The 27,157-nt window shown below is 35.0% G+C and overlaps 1 protein-coding gene and 1 pseudogene across 1 annotated transcript; both read left to right on the top strand.

Annotated features, from left to right (window-relative positions):
* Positions 1 to 8,873: 8,873 nt before the first annotated feature.
* On the top strand, positions 8,874 to 9,542 carry LOC140954408 (TMV resistance protein N-like). Its single transcript, XM_073403827.1, has one exon. The coding sequence runs from the start codon at positions 8,874 to 8,876 to the stop codon at positions 9,540 to 9,542; it is 669 nt and encodes a 222-aa protein (XP_073259928.1).
* A 118-nt stretch (positions 9,543 to 9,660) lies between these two features.
* On the top strand, positions 9,661 to 25,092 carry LOC118059371 (disease resistance protein Roq1-like; annotated as a pseudogene).
* The last annotated feature ends 2,065 nt before the right edge of the window (positions 25,093 to 27,157 follow it).

Raw genomic sequence — 27,157 nt, 5'->3', positions numbered from 1 at the left:
TATTGTAAAATAGATAAACTTAGTCCGGTTGTAAGGAGAAGATAAGTGAAGCCTCTTTCATAGACATGGGTGTACATCAAATGCAATGGGAGTTTTATATAGTCTTTAAGGGAATATGTCGTTCACTTTTAAACAACTATGACTTGGAAATCCAAATAGCAAAGTATATAAGCTATTTCCTAAGTGATCCTCAGAAACAAAGAAAGAATTTAAGAAAGATATAAAGCATGCAAGATCAAAAGAAGCCATGGTTGTCTCTACGACACCTATAAAGGTTTTTAACTATTATATAATAGGATTCTAATATAGGATGTTGTAATCATTACAGTTACTCATGTATCTATCAAAATAGGATTCTAATATAGGATGTTGTAATCATTACAGTTACTGCAGTGTTCTACTGCCTCTATATAAATAAGAAGGTTGGCTAAGGCACAACCCAACACATTCTATTATTCTCAACTTGGTATCAGAGCAACAAAACCCTAAAATAAATTAAACCTAATTTTCTCATAGCCTCCCAACCTCTCTTTTTTAATGGAACAACCACCACATACATCTTCAAATTCTGCAGCACCAGCAGTCCAGCTTTCTTCTTCTCCGACAGTGCAGCCCTCTTCTCTTGCAGCGCCTCCTCTGCTTTCCTCTACTACGTCACCACCTGGATTCTCCTTTGCCATGGCTGGTGAACGCCTCCTCTTGCAGCCCACGTTTGCTGCCTCTACTGCCGCAAGCATTATCCCTCTTTCTCACACTCATCAAGTCATCTCCCTCAAATTAACAAACACCAATTATTTATATTGGCGTATGCAAATGCTACCTTATCTCCTAGGCCAAGGAGTTTTTGGTTTTGTTGATGGCTCCAACACATGTCCATCAACACATGTTTTTGCCCATGATGGTATCTCTCTTCAGGTAAATCCGCTTTTTCAAACCTGGAAACAACAGGACCAACTCATTCTAAGTGCTCTTCTTTCCTCCCTATCTATGGAAGTTTTGCATCTTGTTGTTGGTTGTCAAAGTTCTTGTTCAGCTTGGGGCACTCTTGAGCGAGCTCTCGCTTCCACCTCCAACTCTCGTATTATGCAACTTCACGGCTCTCTTCAGGATCTTCGACAGGGTGATGAATCAGTAACTCAATTTATGCAAAAAGCGAAGGCCTTATTTGATGAATTGCCCGCTGCTGGTCGGCCAGTTTCACTTGAAGATTTCAATTTATATGTGTTTCGTGGTCTTCGGGGAGAGTTTAAAGACTTAGTTACCAGTCTTATTACCAAGGCTGAACCTTTATCATATGCAGATCTTCACAGTCATCTCCTCACACATGAATTTCTTCACAAATCTTCTGCTTCCATACATGCTCCTCTGCTGCCCACACCCAGCATTCCATCTTCTGCTCTTGTTGCACAGCGCCAGACTTTTGGCAATTTTGGCCGTAGTAGGGGCCGCTTCAATGGTGGCTGGCGTCCCAACCAGTCCAACAGCAGAGGCAATCGATTTGCTGGCTCCAGACCTGATCACCATAGCTTCCAAAACTCCTCCTTCGGTGACAATAGGCAAGGCTCTTGGCAGCGTAATAGGGGCAGAATCCACGTTGTCAACTGTGTCAGAATTTTGGCCATACAGCTCCCCATTGCCCTCAATTCCAGCAACGAGGTTATGGCCAACAACCTACTGCCAACCTGGTGCAGCGCAATCTCTCCTTAACCGGTTCTGTTGATTGGTTTCCAGATACCGGTGCCGATCAACACGTCACACCTGATCTTGCCACCTTGACCGCTTCAGAACCGTACCTTGGTAATGATAATTTGCATGTTGGTGATGGTAAGGGCCTTCCTATATCTCATCTTGGTCATACAAAAATATATACACCACATCGTTCTTTCACCTTATCTAATGTTCTTCATGTTCCTGCAATCACAAAACCTCTGCTCTCTGTTCAGAAATTTTGTCTTGATAATAATATTTATTTTGAATTTCACCCTCGTGTGTTTTATGTCAAGGATTTCAACACCCATGAAGTCCTTCTCTCAGGTCAGAGTAAAGATGGTCTCTATGCCTTGACCAAGTCTTCCGTCACGTCAGTTCCTCAAGCCTATTGGTCTCCCTGCACTTCTGCCTCTGCCGATTTACGGCATCGTCGACTAGGTCATCCTACTTCACGTATCTTTCAATTGTTAATCTCGAAAAATAAGATTATTTGTAACAACAAACGTCTTAATTTTCAATGTCAAAGTTGTCCTTTAGGAAAATCATCGCGTTTGTCTTTAGGACCTACTGGTCACAAAACTTCTGCTCCACTTGAATTAATTTTTAGTGATGTATGGGGCCCTGCTCCTCTTTTTTCTTCAGATGGCTATCGTTATTTTGTTATCTTCGTTGATGCTTATACTAAATATGTATGGTATTATCCTCTAGTTGCCAAGTCTGATGTTTACTCTGTTTTTCATAAATTTCAAACTCTTGTCGAACGTCAATTTTCCTTAAAAATAAAATCTGTTCAAACTGATTGGGGTGGTGAATACCGAAAACTATCCACATTTTTTCAGACCATTGGTATTCATCATCGTTTGATTTGTCCCCACACTCATGAACAAAATGGAACAGTTGAGCGTCGTCATAGGCATATTGTGGAAACAGGTCTTACTCTTTTAGGGCAATGTAAAGCACCTTTTCGATTCTGGAATTATGCTTTTGAAACCTCTGTTTATCTTATAAATCGCATGCCTACTCCTATTCTTGCCCATCGCTCTCCGTTTGATTGTTTATTTCAACGGTCTCCTGATTATCATTTTTTGCGTGCCTTTGGGTGTCTTTGTTTTCCTTTTCTGCGTCCATATAATAATCATAAATTGGATTTTCGTTCCTCTCCATGTGTGTTTTTTGGATATAGTTCCTCGCATCTTGGTTATCGATGTCTTGACATTGCATCTCACTGTATTTATATTTCCCGTCATGTCCGCTTCCATGAACATGTGTTTCCATTTGATAATTCTGAACAGATTGCAAAGGTCTCCACCACAACCCCCACCCCACCCACTACTGTCACCCTCCCAAATTTGCTAAACCACCCATCGCTACCCGCTTTCACTAGCCACCCAAACAGCCCACAACACTCCGCTTTGCCACTCCAAACAGCCACCCGACCACAGCCTCCACCCATCCCTTGGCCATCATCCCATGCTTGTTTATCTAACCCTTATGATGCAGGTTCAGATCGTCAACTAGTCTCCTCTCCTCATGGCCTTGGGGAACTTTCTAGTCCCTCCTCTACTTCGCCCTCCCTGGCTAGCACTCCTGCCGCTTCAGTCTCTACCTCCAGCCCCTCCTCTACTGATAGTCCTATGCTTGAGGCTACTTCTTTATCATCCTCTCCCGCTGGTCTGCAACTTATGGTTGATTTGTCTTCTTATCAGCTGCCACAGGTCTCCTCGCTACAACCATCTTCCCCTGCGTCTCCACTAGCACACAACAGACATCCTATGACTCTTAGACCGCGCCAGCCGAAGACAGCTAATCTAGTTGCTTCCACTGCCGCTACTTCTACCTCCACACGGGTACTGTATTCTCCCTCTTCTGAGCCTTTTGCATTCTCTGATGCTGACCGATATGCAGTTTGGCATAATGCTATGTGTGATGAGATCGCCGCTTTACGCGAAAATCGCACTTGGTCTTTGGTTCCATTTCATCCTTCAATGAACGTTGTTGGCAGTAGATGGGTATATCAGATCAAACGTCATGTTGATGGTAGTATTGAGCGCTATAAAGCGCGCCTTGTTGCTAGAGGTTTTACCCAGCAGGAAGGTATTGATTATTCTGAAACCTTCAGTCCAGTTATTAAGCAAGCCACTGTCCGATTGGTTTTCTCTATTGCGGTTTCGCGAAATTGGAAGATTCATCGGCTTGATATTCATAATGCCTTCCTCAATGGTGTTCTTACTGAAGAGGTCTATATGAAACAGCCTCCAGGTTTTGTTGACTCGTCTCTTCCATCTCATGTGTGTAGATTACACAAATCATTGTATGGTTTGAAACAGGCACCGAGAGCATGGTACACTCATCTAAGTGATTTTTTGCTCTCCATCGGTTTCCGAGCTTCCAAGGTTGACACCTCCCTGTTTATCTTATCTGATGGTACTAATATCTTTTATCTCCTGGTGTATGTTGATGATATTCTGCTCACGGGTAGCAACTCTGCTATGCTTTATCACCTTATACAGTTACTCAGCTCTGAGTTCAAGCTTCGTGACTTAGGTGTTGTTCACTACTTTCTGGGTATTGAAGTTCAGTCTACCAGTATGGGTTTAATGCTGCGTCAACATAAATATATTCTTGACATCCTCACTTGAGCTGGTATGACTTCCTGCAAACCAGTTGATACTCCAGTCTCCCCTTCGAAAGTCATTTTATTATCGGATCATTCATTCTCTAATCCTACACGATTTCGTCAAATCGTGGGTGCTCTTCAATATCTTACCTTCACCTGTCCAGATATATGCTTTGCTATTAACAGAGTCTGTCAGTTTATGCATGCTCCTACAGATTCTCATTGGGCCGCTGTCAAACGTATTTTACGTTATCTTAAAGGTACGACATCTTATGGTTTCCATATCACTCGAGGCTCCTCTTTTGCTCTACATGGCTTTACAGATGCAGATTGGGCTGGTACTATTGATGATCGCAAGTCTACGGGCGGCTATCTTGTCTTTTTTGGTCAGACGCCGATTTCTTGGAAATCCGGCAAGCAACGCACTGTTGCTCGCTCCTCTACTGAGGCTGAGTATAAAGCCCTTGCTGATGGAACCGCTGAAGTCATTTGGCTTCAATACTTGTTAACAGATTTGCAGGTTCCCTCAGTCTCTGCCCCTACCATTTGGTGTGATAATCTTGGTGCTACCTATCTCTCAGCAAATCCTATCTTCCATGCTCGTACTAAGCATGTTGAAGTGGATTATCGCTTCGGGTTGATCCCTCACCCTCAGCTTGAGGGGGCATATTATAGAATAGGATTCTAATATAGGATGTTGTGATCATTACAGTTACTCATGTATCTATCAGAATAGGATTCTAATATAGGATGTTGTAATCATTACAGTTACTGCAGTGTTCTACTGCCTCTATATAAATAGGAAGGTTGGCTAAGGCACAAGCCAACACATTCTATTATTCTCAACTGATCTCAACCAAAGGGCCCAAATTCAAAGTTTTCAGCAAGGATTTTTCTGAATGTGATTCGGCCAAGTTTATCCAGTGATTGTGATTCGGCCAAATTTTTTCTTATTTAATTGGTTTCGGTTTTTCTAGTTTTTAAGGCTAAAAAACCGACCCGAACCGAACAAAACCGGTTCGGTTTAGGTTATATTAACAATGAATAGTAATTTCTGGTTCAGTTGAATTTTTATATTAAAATTGGACCAAACCGGACCGTGAACACCCTTAGTTATTATAAAGTCCAACTTTTGCTTTGTTGCTTGCTTATACCTATTGTCTAAAAATATCCATTATGCAAGCTTTCCCCAGTCAGTTTTCCATTTATTAGTCATTTGCTCTGGATATCTTAGTATGAAAATTTAAAGATTGATTGCCCGCTCAATCCATATCTAGTTTTAGTTTAAAGGATAATTAATTAGGGCATATAGATGCCAATCCTACCCAAGGAGAATCTTCTGTCCATAACTGCATGCATTACGTGTCCACAAGTAGGAAACTTCAGTTTAAAAGGATGTTTTATAATTATAGTTATAGTTATTTTTTAAAGTATTTTTTATTTAAAAATTTAATTAAAATAATATTTTTTTTTAAAATTATTTTTAATGTTAACACATCAAAATAATCTAAAAACGCTAAAAAATATTAATTTGAAATAAAAAAATAAAATTTTATTAAAATATTTCAAAAATACTTTTGAAACATAAAAATAAACGAGGTATAAATATTATGGTCATTTCAATGAAAGTACATTAAATTAACCAATTTAATTACATTAGGTTTTTGCTACATACATTAAGATGAGTAGTGCTGTAAATGCCCATACCTATAAATTTGATTTTATATATCTTAATTTTAATCCTTTATTCTAAACTCTAAACATAAAAAAGAAAAAGAAACAAGCATTAAAAGATATATATATATATATATATATATATATATATATATATATATATATATATATATATATCTATATATCTTTTAATGCTTGTTTCTTTTTCATTTTTAGAATGATGGTAATAAATGTAAAAATATTACTTTTCTCCTACCTGTTTGTAAAAAATTAGAATCCTAAAATAACTATAAGAAAAATAAATCCAATTCTCGTTTGGAAATTTTCAAGTGGACTAGGCATGTGTTGGCAAGAATCAATCAATCATACATTAATTTTTTTTTTTTTAATTTGCTTATAGATTATAATAGAGAAATATACATGGACCAATTAACTATAAAGTATTATGTTGGAAAAGAAAGAAATAAAAATTATAATAAAGAGTCAGTCTAACATGAGATTTAAATTACAAGAAGGAGAAAAAAAATATCGAAACTTGAGATTATCATTGCTTGCTTGTCAATTGAATATCGCAAAATTTTCGAGATTTCCCTCTTTTATTTTTTTTAACAAAATAGACTAGAAAGGAAAGGGGTCAGAATACTACCTATCCTCTAGTACCAAACTCATTTAATCACTGGTTACAACAATGAATTTAATATTTTGCCCCTTCAAGAAATAGCATTTAGGCTTGATGGGGAGGTTAAGATGGTCTTTTTTTGTTTTTGTTTTTTTTTTTATGAATATTAAAACAACTAAAATGCTCCGGAAAGCAAAATATAAATGTATTGTTTAGGGGTAATTAATTTTGGTTTTTCAATCAAGGATTATTTTTATTGTTTTCAAATTGTTTTTTTTTTGTTATTTACTGTTTTTTTAAGGGCATTATGGATTTTTAACAAAAAATATATAATATTAAAATTTTAAAAAATTGTTGGCATATCAGTTGCGCATGTCAGCGTCTATAAGACGCTTTCACACTTTAAACGACGTGTGCACCACCTTCATGCGGTAAAAAACTACACTTTTGTTGTATCTTTTGATGCCTTGTCGTGTCGTCTTTCTCATGTTGCAGTGTGTGTCAATGGCGATTAAACGGTTTATTATAGATGAACATTTCTTTCTTTTTTCTTCCTCCCGCCCATAAATTACATATTGGTCTTCTGTATTTTTTTATATTTCTACTTCTATTTTTTGTGTTTAATTTCATATTTTTTGATCTTGGTATTTTTGTAAAAGTTTTTATTTTTAAATTTAGTCAATTAATTTCAATTTCCCATATATTATTATTTTCAATTTGATTTTTATCCTTTTAATTTCTATTTTTTTTCTTAGTTTATTTATAAAAACTTTATTGATTTTTAATTTTACACTTTAATTCAGGTTACAACAAGGAGAAATAAAACAAAGAAACATCAAAACTTGAGATTACCTATTAATCGTTGCATGCTTGTCAATTGAATATCGTAACTATTAAATACTTGTTACAATATTGGGGTATAAATGATAATGGACGGCAAAAGTTTTGAGATTTCCTTTTTTTATATAGCAAAATAGAGTAGAAATGGAAGTGGTGAGAATACTACCTCTACTATAGCACCAAACTCATTTAATCATGGACTACAATAAAATTTACTATTTTACCCCTCAATCAAATAACATCTAGGCTTGATGGTGAGGGTAAGATAGTTTTTCTAGATTTTTTGTAAATAGTAAAACTACTAAAATGCTCTAGAAAGCAAAATATACATATGCATGGGTTTAGGGGCAATCTTGGTTTTTCACTCTTGCGTGTATAGTAAATTTACTTAAGTACCCTTATAGTAAAAAAAAGCCTTCAGTCAAGGGTTATTTTTTGTCTTTTCAAAATTGATTTTTTTATTATTTATTGCAGTAATTCTTGAGTCACTGGTTGGGAGTGTCAACCCAAGTTGACCCAATATTTTTTTTTTTTTTATATATATATATATATATATACAAAAGCAACCTCATTTTAACAAAAAAAAAAAAAAATCAACAGGTTTTTTATCCGCATTTGATCCAGTTTTTTACTAGGTTAGGTCCAGTTTGATCAAACTCTCTTTTATTTTTTTCTTAAATCCGAACCAATTTAAGCCCATTAGGATCAGGTCGACCTACTGAGTCAGATCGGGTTTTATAATTATAATATTTTTAATTTTAACTCTCAATATAAATTAAAGTAAAAAAAAACATCTATTTAGTTTTTTAAACATTTAAGTTTGATAATAATACATATTAAGGGTAAAATAAATTTTTTTATATCTTGGGTACCATAATCAAACAGGATATATAAATAATTATTTTGTCTTGTATAATATTATCAAATATAATTTTGTTTTTGTCTGATTTTTTGATTTGTTTCCTTTGTTTTTATTGTTTATGTTTCTTCTATATTAGTACAGTAACTAAACGCTACTTAAAAATGTGTATTTTCAAAGTACTAAATTATTATATTTTGTCAAATATTGTTTAGAACTAAAACATAATGAATGCATAATACCACCATTTAATTATTATGTCTTATAAATTATTATCAAACACAATTTTACCAAACACAATTTTATTTTCATTTCTTTTTTTGTCTTGTTTTTTTTTTTTATTATTATTGTCTTCATTTTGTTTTGCACTAGAGAGAACAAAACATCACATAATAATATTCAAAAGAAGTTATCTTATTTTGTCAAATATTATTATTTAAAACTAAATCATAGTGAATGCATAATACCATCATTTAATGTTTGTTCTCTCTCTCCAATCTTGATTGCAGATTTCTGTTAATCTAAAAACCATCAATCTCAGTAACTCACTGTACATGATCAATACTCCGGATTTTTCTGGAATTCCAAATCTCGAGAGTCTGATTCTTGAAGGTTGTGCAAGTTTATCTGAGGTCCATCCATCATTTGGACGTCATAAGAAGCTTCAATTTGTGAATCTTGTGAACTGCTATAGTCTTAGGATTCTCCCAAGCTACCTTGAAATGGAATCATTAGAAGTTTCCACTCTCAGTGGTTGCTCGAAACTTGATGAGTTTCCTAATATCGTAGGAAACATGAATTGCTTGAGGGAGCTTCGCTTAGATGGGACTGCTTTTGCGGAACTATCCTCATCATTTTATTGTTTGGCTGGTTTAGTTCTATTGAGCATGAACAATTGTAGGAACCTTGAAAGTATTCCCAGTAGCATAAGTGGTTTGAAATCCCTCAAAATACTTGATGTGTCTGGCTGCTCTGAACTTAAGAACATACCAGAGAATTTAGGGGAAGTAGAAAGTTTGGAGGAGTTTGATGCAAGTGGAACTTCAATTAGACAACCTCCAGCATCTATTTTTCTTTTAAAGAATCTTAGAGTATTGTCTTTTAATGGATGCAAAAGAATAGCTATGAATCTCGCGGATCAAGTATTGTCTTCTTTGTCTGGTCTGTGTTCTTTAGAAGAACTGGATTTACGTGCTTGTAATCTAAGTTCAGAGCAGAAATAACTTTGTTAGCTTGCCTAAAAGCATAAATCAACTTTCTAGGCTTGAAAAGCTTGCCTTGAAGGATTGCGTGATGCTTGAATCATTACCTGAGGTTCCCTTGAAAGTTCAAAAAGTAAAATTGGATGGCTATTTAAGACTAAAAGAAATTCCGGATCCAATAAAACTAAGCAGTCTGACAAGATCAGAGTTCAAATGTCTTAATTGTTGGGAACTATACAAGCATAAGGGCCAAAACAACATGGGTCTGAACATGCTTGAAAAATACCTCCAGGTCTTCTCTTCACCATACCCAATCTCTCTCTCTCTCTCTCTCTCTCTCTCTCTCTGAAACATTTTTGTTTTATGTTACAGGGCTCATCTCCAAGACCTGGATTTGGTATTGTTGTTCCTGGAAATGAAATCCCATGCTGGTTTACTTATCAAAGTAAGGAATCTTCAATTAGGGTGCAGGTGCCTTCTTATTATCTGGATGGTGATGCTAATGGATGGATGGGGTTTGCTGCATGTGTTGCATTCAGTGCACATGGTAAAAGCCCTCTCTTCTGTCATTTCAAAGTTGATGGAAAAGAGAATTATCCTTCGCCCATGTATATAGGTTGTAACTCTATGCAAGCTCTGTCAGATCACCTGTGGCTATTCTATTTATCTTTTGATTATCTGAAAGAGCTTAAAGAACGGGAGAATGAAGCCTATAGTGAACTCGAGTTGTCGTTTCACTCTTACGAGAGAGGAGTAAAGGTGAAGAATTGTGGTGTCCGTTTGGTAAATTCTCCGTATACTCCATCATGGGAATCACCTATTGGCCATCTTATTGTTGCAAGCAAAGAAGCAGCTTCTTCATATATTGATGCTTTGGCTAATTCTTCATCTTACTATCAATGGATGCATGATGTCTTCTTTAGCTTCAGAGGTGAGCACACTAGCAATAATTTTACCCATTTGTATCCAGCTCTAGTCCAGAGAGGCATTATGCAAGATAGAAGACAGAGAACTAGAGTATCTGAGGGTAATTGAATCGAGTCTCCTAAGGGACATCAAAGAGTCAGGGCTGTCAATTATTATATTTGCAAGAGATTATGCTTGTTCACCTTGGTGGTTCGACGAACTTGTCAAGATTGTTGGATTCATGAAAAAGATGAAATCAGACACTGTTTTTCCAGTTTCAACAGTTTCTTATAATGTCGAGCAATCAAAGGTAGATGCACAAGCAGAGAGTTACACGATTGTCTTCGACAAGGATGAGGAAGATTTCAATGAAGATATGGAGAAGGTACGAAGGTGGATGGATATTCTCACCAAGGTCGCCATTTCATCTGGATCAGAATCATCGAAAAGGTAATTAATCATTACTGCCCCCCCTTTTTTTTCCCATCTACTTAATTACCAACCACTAAGTAGCCTCTCAAAATCCCAAGTTCACAAAACTCTTACGTATTCAAGCCTTTTGTGGAGGTTTAGTCTTGTTTTATCTATATGTAGAAACTTGGCATTCATGAAAGATTAAAAACTACTTAATTTCTCGTGCTAATTTTATGGTGATCAGTTATTTTATAAGCTCACATTGCAAAAAGATACAGACACAAAACAAAACCCATGTATATAGTGAATAGAGTTTTAAATTTTACTAAGAAATCTTGTTTCAGGGTGAATGGCATGGATTGGCCAGTTGGGAATAGGTTTCACGGGACTGACATGGAGTATGTGCTGAACTTCCTGAAGGTCCTTAGGGAAAGAAGCGAGCTTGATATTGATTTTGAATTTGATGTTATTCTTTAGGAAAACTAATTAATTTGTTAACAAACAAAAAATGATAGCGTTAATTGATTGAGAAATATTACCTTAATTTCTATCAAAATTATTATGTTTGTGTTGGTTGATATAATGATTATACGTGGGATTAAAAGAAAGATACATATGAGAATTTGATACACGTATAATATGAATTTGATTAAATTAGGAATTTCAAAGCTTTCATCACACAATTATGCTATATGTTTCCAATCTTAATCATTTATGATCTTTTCTTAATCTTGATTAATTAACATGTAAATTCACTAAAAATAGAATAATAATTTTTAATAAATAAATTAGTAACATGGATTCAAGTTTATGGGAGATTGACAAAATGCATCTACTTCTATCAAAACATGTTCATTGCTACCAATATTCTCACTTTAAAACAAATCAATCTCGAGAGGTTGATCTGATGGTTAAGAATGTTTCATAGTTTTTAATTTTTTTGTTTGAGCATTTAAAAAAAAATTTTTTTTATTAATTTTCTATTAACCCATCAAATTAATATAAGCTGAAATTCCCATAAAATAAGAGAATTCTCCAATGTTTCATTTCCTGATGCATGAAGCTCCAAAAAAAAAAAAGATAAAAAGAAATTTATCCTTTTATCAGTAGAATAAAAAAATAAAAATCACCACCTAGTATTTAACAATTGTCCATATAATTTCAACACTTTCCCCTATTTCCATAACATTCAAACCATGTTCCCTGAACATGCTTATATAATAGCTAGTTGAGGGAGAGATATGGGGACGATCCTTCGACTCATCCGGATTTCGATCTGAATTTGTGGATGGAGGTAGGATCGTTCGATGGACTCGATAAAAATCGAGTGTATGAGCTCTCCAACACTACGACCGATAACTTGCAGGCGGCCCATAGTGTTTCAACTGTTGGGAGCACTCCCAATTAGTAACGAGCACCCAATCTAAGGAGTTTGTAGCCTTGCAGCAACACACGACTTATCTCACTGAAAAATATGAGCAACTATCAGCGAATTATGAACAACAAATAGCTCATCTCAATGAAAAATACGAGCAACTCTTGACGAATTGTGACCAACTCCGCCAAATGGTCATGAACATTACATCATAGAAGGATGATACATGTGTGTTCTCTTTTTGGTCGTATGGTCCTGGGAACAACCAGCCTCCTCCTCCTCCTCCTCCAACTATGCCATTGTTCTAGTTTAATATTTTTTTGGAAAACACATTAAATTTGTAATGAATATTATTTTAAAAAAATTTTATTTGCATAATTGGTTTTTTTACAATTAGTTTATATAATTTTATATTATTTATTCTACATAATTTTAAAAAAAATCTTAAAAAACCCCACCGATGGATTTACAGCCGGAATGTCTCCATTGGCATTTCATCGAGAGTTGAGAAATATTTACTAAAAATGCCACAATCACCGACGCCTTCATAGATGGATAAAGTTCGTCAGTATTTTACTGAGAGTTGAGAAATATTTACTAACAATGCCACAATCACCAATGACACGACCAAAAGATTGATGTCTTATCCCAAGTGTAGGAGTGTCGAAATAATAAATAACCCGATAAGACCGGGGTCGAATCACAGGGAGGTTAATTGTATAAATTATAGACAACAATAATACAACAACAACAACAACAACAACAACAATAAATAGTAATAGTAATAGTAATAGTAATAATAATAAAGAAGAAGAAGTTGATGAGAACTTTGAGTGGAAAATTAATGGAAGGATTAAACAATGATAAAAACAAATGTTAAGGTTAGAGGATCACTAATGGTATTTCAAACAGGTATAGTATAAACTCTTATTATTCAACTAGAAACCACATATAAAGGAGGTTCCAATCGGATGATTTGTCATTAATAGCTTATTATAAATTTTTAACATGATCATATTAATTATCTTATTTAAGTGACACCAAACTTTTAAATATTATCAGGAATTCATGATGCTAATTTATGTTAACAACAAATCAAGTTCCTTTCATAGTACAAGTGTAGGTAATACCATATGGTTAGGCTATGAGAGTGCCAAACATTTGTTGTACCAAGTGTTAGACAACACAAATCTAGATTAACCATTTAACAAGCAATGTATTAAGAATTAGTAAGATAAAAAGATAAGACATGTTAATATTAAACATTAAGGTCCATGTTGAGTTTACACTATACTTATTCTTACACCATTAGTGTAACCTTTTCACCTTGACATAATAAACTTAGCTAAACATAATGAATAAGAGAAACATAATTAAACAAAATAAGAACATAAATAAGATACAAGTTAACTTATTGAAGGAAAAGAAATGAAAAGCATAGACAAGATATTAATGAAAGCAAAACTTAAGAATTATAAAAAATATAAAGAGAGAGCAATCATTATTTTCTTGTTTGAATAAAACGTCATTGCTAGCATCAGAACTGGAACCACCTGTACTCATGAAAGTTATAGGAAATTGTCTTATCTTTCAAGAAAAAAAAATTAAGGTCATTTGGACTTCTAGAACTCGAGATATGGCTAAACACTGAACAATGTCTGGGTTGCAGGACAGATTTGGACTTCTCTGTTGTTGCTATAATTTGTACTTGAAAACGACATTTTTAAATCTTGAACTCCACATGAAAGTTGTAAGACTATATCTTATCGAATCAATCCAAAAAATTGAGGTTATTTGGAAATCTAGAACTTGAGAGATGACCCAATTACTAAATAATGTTCTAGTTTGGACTACACCAACATCTCTTTTCTAAGTTTGGCCCTCTCTTTATCCTTTCAATTTCAAAACTTAAACTCATTAATCAATCCTTTTATTTATGTGATAGACCTGCATTTAAGATGAACATTTACCATAAATTAAAGGTATCTTATATTATTAGGTATGTTATTATAAAACATGCTTTTGTTAAGGAGTTATTGATACTTCAAGTGCAAAATGATGATATAAAACCTTGATAAAAATACACTTTTAAGTACTAATCAACCGACACCATCATAGACACATAAAGTCCGTCAGCATTTTACCGAGAGTAGAAAAATATTTTCCGGAAATGCCACCATCACTAACGGAATATATCCGTCATTATATTTCTAGCAGGAATGTTTTTTTAGCTCGCATTTTCCATTTGTAAAACCATTAGTAATTTTTTTCTCTGATAGGCTTAGCGACGGAATGTGGTATAACCGACGAAAGATATCCCGATGGACACTTTTCGTTGGTGATTTAGTTGTTAAAAAAATTACTGATGAAGTCTAAATCTCACACCAATGGATTTGGTCTGTCGGGAAAACTGTGAAATCTCGTAGTGGTTGGTTTTAGTTGAATTTCTGATAGTTGTAGTAATCACTGCAAAGTTGCATCAGACAACATCGAGGGGACCCTTAACACATAACAACACCAGCCACTTGCATCAGACAGGCCTTCAAAAGCTGGTACAGGTGCTGCCTCATCAAGAACAGCAACATCAAACCCATCCAGCAAATATTATTCCGCAGTGCCTATAACTTGTATCTTTCGAAGAAACTGCCATAGAAATAGAGTTGAATCCTCATGCATGCCATGTCACCTAGTGCAAAAAGGAAACTGGATTTTGATTCTTGCATTTCTCACCAAAGGCCAGTTTCTCATGTCTGCTAAGATCACTCTTGCTTAGATGTTGTTCTATTTCTAACTTTGCAATCAAACTTCTTATAGCAAGTCCTCTCAGCCTTGTGCACATGAGGAAGTTAACCAATCAGTTAAAAAATAGCGTGGCAAGGAGCCATTGCATGCTTTATCTCCAAATTTATTGAGGAATGAAACCTTATAAATAATATCATCATTAAGAAAATCAAATGGCTCAATTAAGCTGTTAATTAATGGCTTAGTGTTTAAATGAGCAAAATTCATGGAATTTCTGATTCTCATTTTACTTGTTGATTCATGGATTCTATATGTTTTGAGGAACCCAAAGTTTTTCATTTTTCTTACCGATGCTCATGCAAATGCTATTCTTTTGTTCTTTCCCCCCCCTTCACACTAGATTAGGGTTGTGTTTCCAGCACTACTTATCAATTTTAATTTTTTTTGCAAATGTTCCATACATATCACCCTTTGCTTCAATACCATAAGAATAATTGCCTCCCCTCTTCAACAATTAGACACGCTATCGTTTACCATACAAACATTTATGAATTTAACTACAATTTCTAGAACATGCAATTTCTTATTTCTACCATCCAAGAACACACAAAAATTACGGTGTTTATTCAAAGAAGGATGTTTAGTTGAAAAGAATGAAGCATATTTGTTAAACAAAAAGTTGGATCGCATGCCTGTCCTCACTTTTTCTAATAAAGCTTGAGGCTGATCTACCAATATACACATGTTTTTGTGGAGATAATGATATAGTTGGGCTTATGATAATAAGTGATTTCGAGTAGTCAGATGTGAGTCTGCCATAACTATATGGGATCTGCTCTAGACAGATTACACGAATGGTCTAGCAAATACTTTTATAGACCAATGGGACAGGTTTAGGCTCAAGAGGTCATAATTTTTTATCCGACCATTGGATCGTGCTCAAATATTTATAAAAGTATCCTGAGGCTGCTTTCCTTAAAATAATATGGAATCGCTACTCTAACTGTCAGATCTTTAGATTTCAAGAATCTCGCCCAAGGCTCTGATTTTGACAATTTCTGTGATTTTCCTTGTTATTTTTGGATTTCCTACTTCTTTCGAATTTTATTCTTTCCTTTGTAATTTCAGGTTTTTGTTTTGTTTTCCTATTTAAGATAAGGTTTCTAGCCTATCTAAGGCTTTGTAAACCTTTTAAAGGGGCAAATTTCAATATTATTATTTTAGAGAGAACAAATTAGTGAATACAGGGTTCATATCTGCCACCCCTTTTGCTCATGAAAAAATGTGGCCTTTGTTTGTTATTGTCTTTAGCTTCCCCTTATAATGTGCTACACAATCAATTTTCTGAGTGTGTTTGGGAGAGTGGTTGCGGTTGCTTTTCAAAGTGTTTTTTACTCGAAAATGCATCAAAATAATATATTTTTTTAAAAAAATTATTTTTGATATCAAGGTATCAAAATGATATAAAAATATAAAAAATATTAATTTGAAACAAAGAAAAAAAATTAAAGAACCTTAAATTTTTTCAAAAAACATTTTTAAAATGCAAAAACAAATAGTGCCTAAGTTCATTTGCATAAAGATTTAAAGTTTGCCCGCTCAATCCATCTAGTTTTAGTTTAAAGGATAATAAGGGCATATGCCAATTAACTATAACTAAAATTGATCAGTTTTTGATTGTAGCGCGGGCTACTGTGCACTTTGAGTGGATTCACCACGGATTGCATTGTTTTGCACTATAGCATGGGTACTATAGATTGTGAGTGCTTTTATTATGGACTACATTGTTTGGTGGGGGCATGTGGTGAGGTTGTTGCCTGCAAGACCCACGTGCTAGGTTGGAGGTGCGCCCACTTGGGCTGTGAACACCTGGCGCTAGGCAGGCCATGCCCCAGGCTGCAGCCACCTGGCGCTCAGTCTGCCCAGCCTTAGGCTCCTGGGCTGCTTGCCTGTGTGCTGGGCAGACTAAGCGCATACGAAGCACTTGGGTTGATTCCTGTGTGAGAAATATTATTATTTTTATTATAATTAATAAATTTGAAAGAAAATATTATTATCAATATTGAAAACATATTATTATTTATATTTTAAATTTTTATGATATTTTTTTATAAAAATAAAAAGTGAGCCGGCGGTGTAGTATTATTAAAAATATTCAAAAATTCTAAGTATTAATATAAAAAATATTATCTTTTGTGTTATAAATATTATTATTTTTATAGTAATTAATATTATTAATCAAATAATTACTAAATTAGAAAAAAAAGTATACTTATTATTGAAAAACAACCATGGATTTTATTTGAAAGGTAAAATTTAAAATTATCATCATCATCATCATATCAATAAAATTTAAAAAGTTGTTATTACTATCGAAGAAAAACTATGTGTGGACACATGGCGCTTGGGCTCTACTTGGGGGTTGGGCACATTCCTTGTGCACACGTGGCGCTTGGACTTTTGCCTAAAGAGCACATGTGGCATTTGAGCTCCTGCCTCAGTGCTGGGCACACCCCAGCTCACACGTGGCGCTGGGCTGCCTGCTTGTGGGTTGGGCATTCCCCAGCACACATGTGACACTTGGGCTGCAATGGGTGAGCCATGATCACGCCCCACTTGGGGACAAGTGACACTTGGTCATGGCGCAGGACCCAAAGGGAATGAGTCCGGCGTCAGGATCCAAGATAAATGAGTCTTGTGTAAGGACCCAATTCTATTAGGTCCTTCATCAAGCCACAAGGTTCTTGCGTCCTAAGATTCTAAATATTATTATTTGTTTTCGGAATATTATTATTTTTACTATAATTAGTATGATTAATAAAATTGAAAAAAAATATTTTTATTAATATTGAAAACATATTATTATTTATATTATAAATTTTTATGGTTTTTTTATAAAAATAAAAAGTGAGCCCGCGGCGTAATATTATTAAAAAATATTCAACAATTCTATGTATTAATATAAAAAATATTATAATTTGCGTTGTAAATATTATTATTTTTCTTACAATTCAAAGTATTCATATCAAATATATTATTATTTGTGTTATAATATTATTATTTTTATAATAATTCAAAGTTTTAATATAAAAAAATATTATTATTTTGATAATTAGTAATATTATTAATAAAATAAAGATTTGCCGGGCACACCTCTTGCGCACACATGGCGCTTGTGTTGCCTGCCTATGTGCTGGGTTAGACCCGCGCGCCACGTGGTGTTGGGGCTGTCTTGCCTACAATGCACAAATAGACCACCAAACTTGAGTCCGGACATGCTTAAGCCCAACAACCTGGTTGGGCGCGGATGCGTCCAGGTCTAACTCCCCGTTAGGTCTCAACGCAACCCTGCCCAATTCCATGTTGGATGTGGACGCGTCCGCACCCAACCCCACGTTGGAGCTGTATGCGACCGTAGCCAACACCATGTTGGGCCCAGATGCGACCATGCCCAACACCATGTTGGGTCTAGTCGCGATTGCGTCCAACGCCATGTTGGGCCTAGACACGTCGGTGCCCAACCCCACGTTGGGTTTGGACGTGATCGTGTTCAACGCTAGGCTGGGCCTGGACGCGATTGCATCCACAACCATGTTGAACCTGGATGCGACCACAACCAACTCCATGTTATTATTTTTATAATAATTAATATTATTATCTTTTGTGTTATAAATATTATTTTTTTATAATAATTAATATTATTAATGAAATAATTACTAAATTAGAAAATAATATTATTAATATTGAAAAACAACCATAAATTTGAATTGAAAGGTAAAATTAAAAATTATTACGTGGGGACACGTGGTGCTGGGCAGACCAAGCACACAGGTTGCTAATAATAGGCAAGTGATTGAGTTTTCATGGCGATCTTGACAAATGACAATACACAAAAGAAATGTTATGTCGAATAATCTTTTCGAAAAAAAACTCAACAATTTAAAATCTAAGAACTTTTATAAAAGCAAATCATTGCAAGATAAGTTGATAAATTGACATGGCAATTTAAGAAGTGATTGGTTTTTTGCCTGTCAAAACCATACTTAGTGGCTTTTGTGTTCTTACATGCATGCTATTCTATGTGCAATAAGCTAGCTATTATAAGGATCGATCATTCTGTGCATCCACAGAATCCTAGTTCCTTTTCAAATTATTCTTTCCTTTTCCTCCTTCTTGAAGTATTATCGAAGGTTGATTGATTAATTTCTCGTTAACAACCACGCATATATTTCAAGTAACAATATTTCATGTTTTCGCACACTGCATGCTTAATGTTTTTGCCCCTTTTATGCAGGGACGAGTCACAATCAATTAAAAAGATTGCTGAATATATACAGTGCAAACTAAGCTTCACTTTGCCAACAATTAGCAAAAATCTAGTTGGAATAGATTCTCGTCTGAAGGTATTGAATGAATATATAGACGAGCAAGCAAATGATATTCTCTTTATAGGGATATGTGGAATGGGTGGCATGGGAAAGACAACTGTTGCGAGAGTCATGTATGATAGGATTCGTTGGCAATTCCAAGGGAGCTGCTTCTTAGCAAATGTGAGAGAAGTTTTTGCAGAGAAAGATGGACTGTGTCGTTTACAGGAGCAACTTCTTTCAGAAATCTCAATGGAGCTTCCCACCGCACGGGATTGTTCAAGAAGGATTGATTTGATAAAGCACAGGCTGCGACTTAAAAAGGTTCTTCTTTGTAGGATTTTAACCGAATGAAATGCAAAAGCTAACAAATATCAAACTTCTTTTTTAGAACTTCATTGCTTTATTGATCATTCAGCATGTAGAAAAACAATAAAAAGGAAAGCTTTAAATGCAAGTAACAACAACATTATCTCTTGCTGTTACGTAACAGAATTGAAAGGATAATGACTAAACAAAAGGATTATATCAATCCTAACAGAAATTGACAAATTCAAAACAACAAGTGTTTTATTAAAACTAAAACTCATATCAGCTTCCACATCAACAACTTCTTCGTCAGTAGCTTCTGAGACATTAATTCAACACTCATCTTTGGCTTTGAAGCTGTAGACTCCAAGTCTCTGTCTAAAGAATTCATACTTAGCTTGAGGAAGCGGCTTGGTTAGAATATCAACATTTTGATTTTCTGTTTTGCAATAGATCAACTGTATTTCACCTTCTCTTTGAACTTCTCTTAGGAAATAAAGTTTCAATTTGAAATGTTTTGTTTTACCATGAAACACAGGATTTTTTTGCAATTGAAATTACAGCTTGATTGTCTACAAGTATTTGTGTGCTTTCCTTTTGCTCCATCTGCAAATTAGCCATTAATTTTCTAATCTAAATAGCCTGATTCACGACAGCAGTAGCAGTAACATACTTTACCTCTACTGTGGATTGAGCTATGACTTCTTGCTTCTTTGAACTCCACGAAAAAATGGCAGAATCAAAGCTAAAACAATAACCTAAAGTACTCCTCATGTCATCAACACAGCTGGCCCAATCACTGTCAGAATAACCATGGAGTATGGTGTTTTTAACTTGACAAAACTTCAATCCATAGTCAATTGTTCCCTTAATGTATCTGATAATTCTTTTTGTTGCTTGAAAATGAATTTCACTTGCACAATGCATATACCTTGAAAGTATACTTGTAGCATTTATAATGTCGGGTCTTGTTGTAGTAAGATACATCAAGCATCCTATTAAGGTTCTATAGAGTGTTTCATCAATCTTTGCAGCTCCATCTTCTTTACAAAATTTCTCCTTTTGATTCATTGGTGTTGCTGTTGATCTGCACTCTTCCATGTTGAACTTCTTTAAAATCTCTTTGGCATATTTTTGCTGGCATATGAAGATTTCATTCTGCTTTTGTTGAACTTCCATGCCAAGAAAGAATGTCATCTTCCCTAAGTCAGTCATCTCAAAGACATTCTTCATTTCTCTTTTGAACTCATCAATCTGCTCCATGTTACTTCATGTCACAAGTAAGCCATCCACATAAAGAGAAACCACAAGCAATTCACTTAGACTTTTTGTAAAGCCTAAGTCTAACAAATATGCATCAATCCTGTTGTACCAAGCCCTTGGTGCTTGCTTTAAACCATAGAGAGCCTTTTTTAGTAGATATACTTTCTCCTCTTCTCCTTGAATGACAAAACCTTCAGGCTGCTCCACAAATATTTCCTCCTTCAAATATCCATTTAAGAAAGCAGATTTGACATCCATTTGATGTATAGTTCAACCATTTTAAGCAATAAGAGCAAGCAACATTCTTATAGTATCAAGCCTAGCAACCGAAGCAAAAGTTTCAGAGAAATCCACCCCAAACATCTGAGCATATCCCTTGACAACAAGTTTTGCTTTGTGTTTATGTATAGAATTGTCAGCATTGAACTTGGTTCTATAAACCCATTTGACTCCTATGGCCTTTTTATGTGCATGTCTGTTCACTAGTATCCAAGTCTGATTTTTCTCAATCATCATAAACTCCTCCTTCATTACAGCTATCCAATGTTGATCTGCAGCAGCTTCTTCATATCCTGTAGGTTCAATTATTGCCACATTGCAACTCTGATAGATATCGAAGAGCAATCTGATTCTTGTAACAGATTCATCATTAACATCAGCATTCTCCTCTTGAAATTGAAGCTTATTTTTCTCTTAGTTCCAGCTTTTTGACTCAAAGAATTGGATGTTCCTGCTAACAATCACTTTGTTGTCTTATGGAAGATAAATCCTGTAGGCTTTGGAGACTAAACTGTAGCCTACAAAGATTCCAAGTTCTGCCTTTTTATCAAGTTTGTCTCTTTTGACTTGCGGAATGTAAGAGAAGCAAAGACAACCAAAAGTTTTTAAATTTTGCAACTTTGGTTTATAGTCATACTATGCCTCAAATGGAGTTTTTTGTTGCAGAGCTTTTGTTGGCAATCTGTTAAAAAAAAAAAACACTGTTGTGTTTACAGCCTCAGCCCATAAATTCTTTGGCAATACTTTGTCATGTAATAAATATCTTGTCATCTCCATGAGTGTTCTGTTTTTTCTCTCAACAACACCATTTTGCTGAGGGGTATAAGGTGCTGTCAGCTGATGTTCAATGCCTTCCTTTTCACAGAACTTGTTGAATTTTTCTAAGGTATATTCTATTCCATTGTCTGATCTAACCATCTATATTTTGTGTGTGCTTTGTTTTTCCACCCAAGCTTTGAACTTCCAGAAGATGTCAGCAACTTCAGATTTATACTTCATGAAATAAATCTAGCACATTCTTGTATGATCATCAATGAAAGTAATGTAATGCTTACTACTGTTCAATGATGATATTTTCAGAGGTTCTCCCACATCAGTGTGCACTAGCTGTAGTTTCTGTGCAGCTCTCCAGCTTTTATTATGTGGAAAAGGAAGTCTTGTCTGCTTTCCATACTGACAGGCTGCACACAAAGGAAGTTCTTCTTCTAAATCAGGTAGGCCTTTCTCAAGATTGTTCTTCTTTATAAAGAGTAGAGCTCTATGATGAAAATGCCCCAATCTTTTATGCCAAAGCATTGTACTGCTATTTTCTTCATGTACTGCAGCTTGTTCTTCTTCTGTAAAATTGAAAGCAAAGCTTTTACTTTGCATCTGAATTTTAAATACTTCTTTGTTTTGTGCATCAATAATCAAGCAAAACTTGTCTTCAAATAGCACCTTATATCCTTTTTCCAGCAACTGACCAACACTCAAAAGATTTTGATTAATTTCAGGAACATATAAGACATTAGAAATTAATTTTAAACCTATGTTGCCTTTGATTGCTACTGTTCCTTTACCCTTTACTGCAAGACATGCCCCATTTCCAATTCTCACTTTAGAAATGGCAATTTTGTCAAGCCTTTTGAAAAGCTCTTTATCATAAGTCATGTGGCTGGTATAACCACTATCTATAAGCCTGTTCTTTGTTAAGTTATTGGCAACAAAACATGATGCCTCAAACAATTGTTCTTCTTCAGGTTGTTCAACAATAGTTTTGACTTCTCCTTGCTGCTGTTGTTGTTGTTGAAATTTGCATACCCTTCCAATGTGTCCTAGCTGACAACACTTTTGACATTTTATATCCAGCCTCCACCAGCATTTGCTTTATGAATGGTTGGATTTTTTTGCAGTAAGAACACGATGGAAATGTTGTGTTGTTGCTACTATAATTTATGTTTCTTTGTTGCATGTTGTTTGTGATTTTGCAAAGAAAGCACCTTCCACAGAACCTGCTTGTCTTATGAGTCTTCTTTGTTCTTGAGCCCGCAGTGCATTTAGTAGCTCTGCCAAAATGATGCTCGATACATCATTTGAATTTTCTATTGATGATATTGTAGTTTTAAATTTTTCAGGAACAGTGATAAGAATTTTCTGTACAATTCTAGAATCAGAAAATTCAGTACCAAGAAGTCTTACTTTGTTTACAATGTCAAGAAGTCTGTCAGAGTAATCCTTGATGGTTTCTGATTCATTCATTCTTTGCAACTCAAATTCTCTGATTAGATTTAGAATTTGCATGCCCTTCACTTGTTCATTCCCTTCATATTCTTTTTTCAGAGAGTTCCAAATCTCATTTGTTGTCTTCATAGTCATGATTCTAGTGAAGATTGAAGACGAGACAGCTGCAAGTAAGCTAGCTTTTGTCTTTGATTTCTTTTCCTTACTCTCCTTGTGATTTTTCATTTAAGCTATAGTTGGATTGTCAAGCAAAAGATGAACCTCATATGTGTTTTCAACAGCTTCCCACTGATCATTTGCATCAAGGTAAGCTTCCATTCGAACAACACACACTTGATAGATTGTTCCATCAAATACTGGTGGTGCCATCAAATTCAGGGAGGCTTCTGAACTCATTTTGCGTTGATTGGTTTTTTAGAGGGATAATAAGTGTTTAGGGTAAGTGTTTAAGCTCTCTCAGCCTCACAGATCTCTCAAGAAAGGAATCAGCTCTAATACCAATTTGTAGGATTTGAACATAATGACATGCAAAAGCTAACAAATATCAAACTTCTTCTTAGAACTTCACTATTTTATTGATATTCAGCATGTAGAAAAACAATGAAAAGGAAAGCTTTAAATGCAAGTAACAACAACATTATCTCCTACTGTTATGTAACATAATTGAAAAAATAATGACTAAACAAAAAGGATTATATCAATCCTAACAAAAATTGACAAATTCAAAACAACAAGTGTTTTATTAAAACTAAAACTCATATCAGCTTCCACATCAGCAGCTTCTTCGTCAGCAACTTCTGAGACATTAATTCAACATTTTTATTCTCGATGATGTAGATGATGACGAACAACTATAGATGTTGGCTGGAAAGCATGGATCGTTTGGTTCAGGGAGCCGGATTATCATAACGAGCAGAAATAAACAAGTGCTTGATAGCCATGGTGTTACTAGAATATACGAGGCTGAGAAATTAAATGATAAAGATGCTCTTATGTTATTTAGCTGGAAAGCTTTCAAAAGAGACCAACCTACCGAATATTTATCGGAACTATCCAAGCAAGTTGTGGGTTATGCTAATGGCCTTCCACTAGCTCTTGAAGTCATTGGTTTGTTCTTGCATAAAAGAGGTCTGCATGAATGGAAAAGTGCAATTGATAGAATGAATGACATTCCTGATAGGAAGATTATTGATGTTCTTCGCATTAGTTTTGATGGCCTCCATGAATTAGAGAAGAAAATATTTTTAGATATCGCTTGCTTCTTGAAGGGGATGAAAAAGGATCGTATAATAAGGCTACTTGATAGTTGTGGGTTCCATGCAGATATTGGGATGCAGGCTTTTATTGAGAAATCCCTTATAAGAGTCTCACAAGATAAGATAAGGATGCATCATTTATTACAGAAAATGGGTGAAGAAATTATTCGTTGTGAATCCCTTGAAGAGCTTGGAAGACACAGTTGATTGTGCACATACAAGGATGTCTGCGACGCACTGAAAGACAACACAGTGAGTAGTAGCTGATATATACAGAACATTCATTATCCATAAGATTTCATGCTCCATCTCTACTCTGTAATAGCTTCTTACCTCTCCTTCCTCTTGGTCAATAGGGAAAAATAGAAAGCATATTTGTAATAGTCCGACTGTACGACTCAATCAATGTTAAAAGATCACAACATATCCTCTTTATTTGAGGGTGACTTTTTTTAAAAAAAAAAATTCAGGAGAGTTTCTTCTGAATTTAGGACAACCCAAGTTATCGACTACTATCAATTTACTTAATCAACCTATTATCATAAGGTCCTATAATTCCAGACCTTATATCAAACCTCATAATTCCACACACACACACACACACACACACACACACACACACACATATATATATATATATATATATATATATATCCTACGAGTAAGATCAATATGAACATAGTCCAAAACATCATATCATAAAATTTAAGAGAAAATGAATGCTAACATGCAAAGAAAGTATTAAGTATTTACAACATAATAAGTGTTCCTAAATATCCATAATAAGTTATCGACCTTAAAAGTGTATTTTATCAAAGTTTTATATCATCATTTTGCACTTGAAGTATCAATAACTCCTTAACTAAAGCATGTTTTATAATAACACACCTAATAATGTGAGATACCTTTAATTTATGGTAAATGTTCATCTTAAATGCGCATGCCTATCACATAAATGAAAGGATTCATTGATGAGTTTAAGTATTGAAATTGAAAGGACAAAGAAAGGGTCAAACTTAGAAAATAGATGTTGGTGTAGTCCAAACTGGAACACTGTTCGGTAATTAGGTCATATCTCGAGTTCTAGATGTCTAAATGATCTCACATTTTAGGACAGATTTGGTAAGACATAGGCCTACAACTTTCATATGGAAGCCAAGATCTAAGAAGATCGTTTTCAAGTCCAAATTATAGCAACAACGGAGAAGTCCGAATCTGTCCTGCAACCCAAACACTTCTCTCTTGATTTCTCAAAAAGGGGTATAAAACTCCCTATCTTCTCTCCTTATGGTTCCTACAGATTTTGTTTTGGTGAGGAGAGAGTATTTATACTCTATATTTTCCCTTATTTGAATTTAGGCCCCCCTTTTCCTTTAAGTGTATTTTTTTTCTCTTCAATTAAATCCAACCCTCAACAGTACCGGGTTCATTATAATATCTTGAATTATTTCATCCGGAAATTCATATTAAAATTTTTTTGAATTCCTGTTTTTTATTTAACCATATGCATGAATTTCTTCACTTTTATTTATTTATTTTTCTTGGGGTTTACATTCTCCCCTCCTAATAGAAATTTTACCCTTGAAATTTGAGTGGTGTACCTGAATTTATAAACAAGTTGGGGAATTTTTGTCTCATTTATGATTCTCTCTCCCATGTTTCTTCCTCGATTTGTGAGCTTCGCCATAAGACTCTGATGATGGGAACTTTCTTATTACGAAGTTCTTTCTCACCCCAATCGAGTATCTTTATCGGTCTTACTTCAAGTGTTAAGTCTTTTTTTACCTCCACTGGCACTTGATGTAAAACTCTCGAAAGGTTTACATCAGCTTTTTGTAGCAAAGAAACATGGAATACATTGTGAACCTTGGCCAACTGTGAGGGCAAGTTTATTTCATATGCTACAAGTCTGATATGTTTTCGGATTTCAAATGGTCCAATGAACCTCGGAGCTAACTTTCCCTTCAAGCCGAATCAACATGTGCTTCTATGGAGCTACCTTCAGAAATACTTTATCTCTAGGACAAAATTCAAGTGGTCTTCTTCAAAAATCTGCAAACTTCTTCTGTCTATCCTAAACGTCCTTCATTCAATCCTTAATAATCCTCACTTTTTCAGTAGTGATTTGTACTAATTCTGCCCCATACAACCTTCTGTCCCCCACTTCTTCCCAGCACAAGGGTGTCCTACACTTTCTGCCATAAAGAGCTTCAAATGGGGCCATTCCAATTATTGTTTGATAACTGTTATTATACGTGAATTCTACTAGTGACAGGTGCTCCTCCTAGTTTCCACCAAATTCCAAAGCACATGCCCTTAGTAAATCTTCTAAGATCTAAATAACTCTCTCAAATTGGCCATCAGTCTGTGGATGAAAGGCGATGCTGATACTCAAATTTGTTCCCAAGGCATGTTGTATGCTCAACCAGAGACGTGAAGTAAATCTTAGGTCTCGGTCTGATACAATTGATGTTGGGACTCTATGAAGCCTTACAACTTTGTTCA

The sequence above is a fragment of the Populus alba genome, chromosome 13, assembly GCF_005239225.2.
Source record: "Populus alba chromosome 13, ASM523922v2, whole genome shotgun sequence".
NCBI classification, from domain to species: domain Eukaryota; kingdom Viridiplantae; phylum Streptophyta; class Magnoliopsida; order Malpighiales; family Salicaceae; genus Populus; species Populus alba.
This window is presented reverse-complemented; position numbering and strand designations above follow the sequence as displayed.

Coding starts and splice junctions, on each gene's coding strand:
- LOC140954408 (XM_073403827.1), top strand. CDS start 8,874: ATGATCAATACTCCGGATTTTTCTGGAATTCCAAATCTCGAGAGTCTG.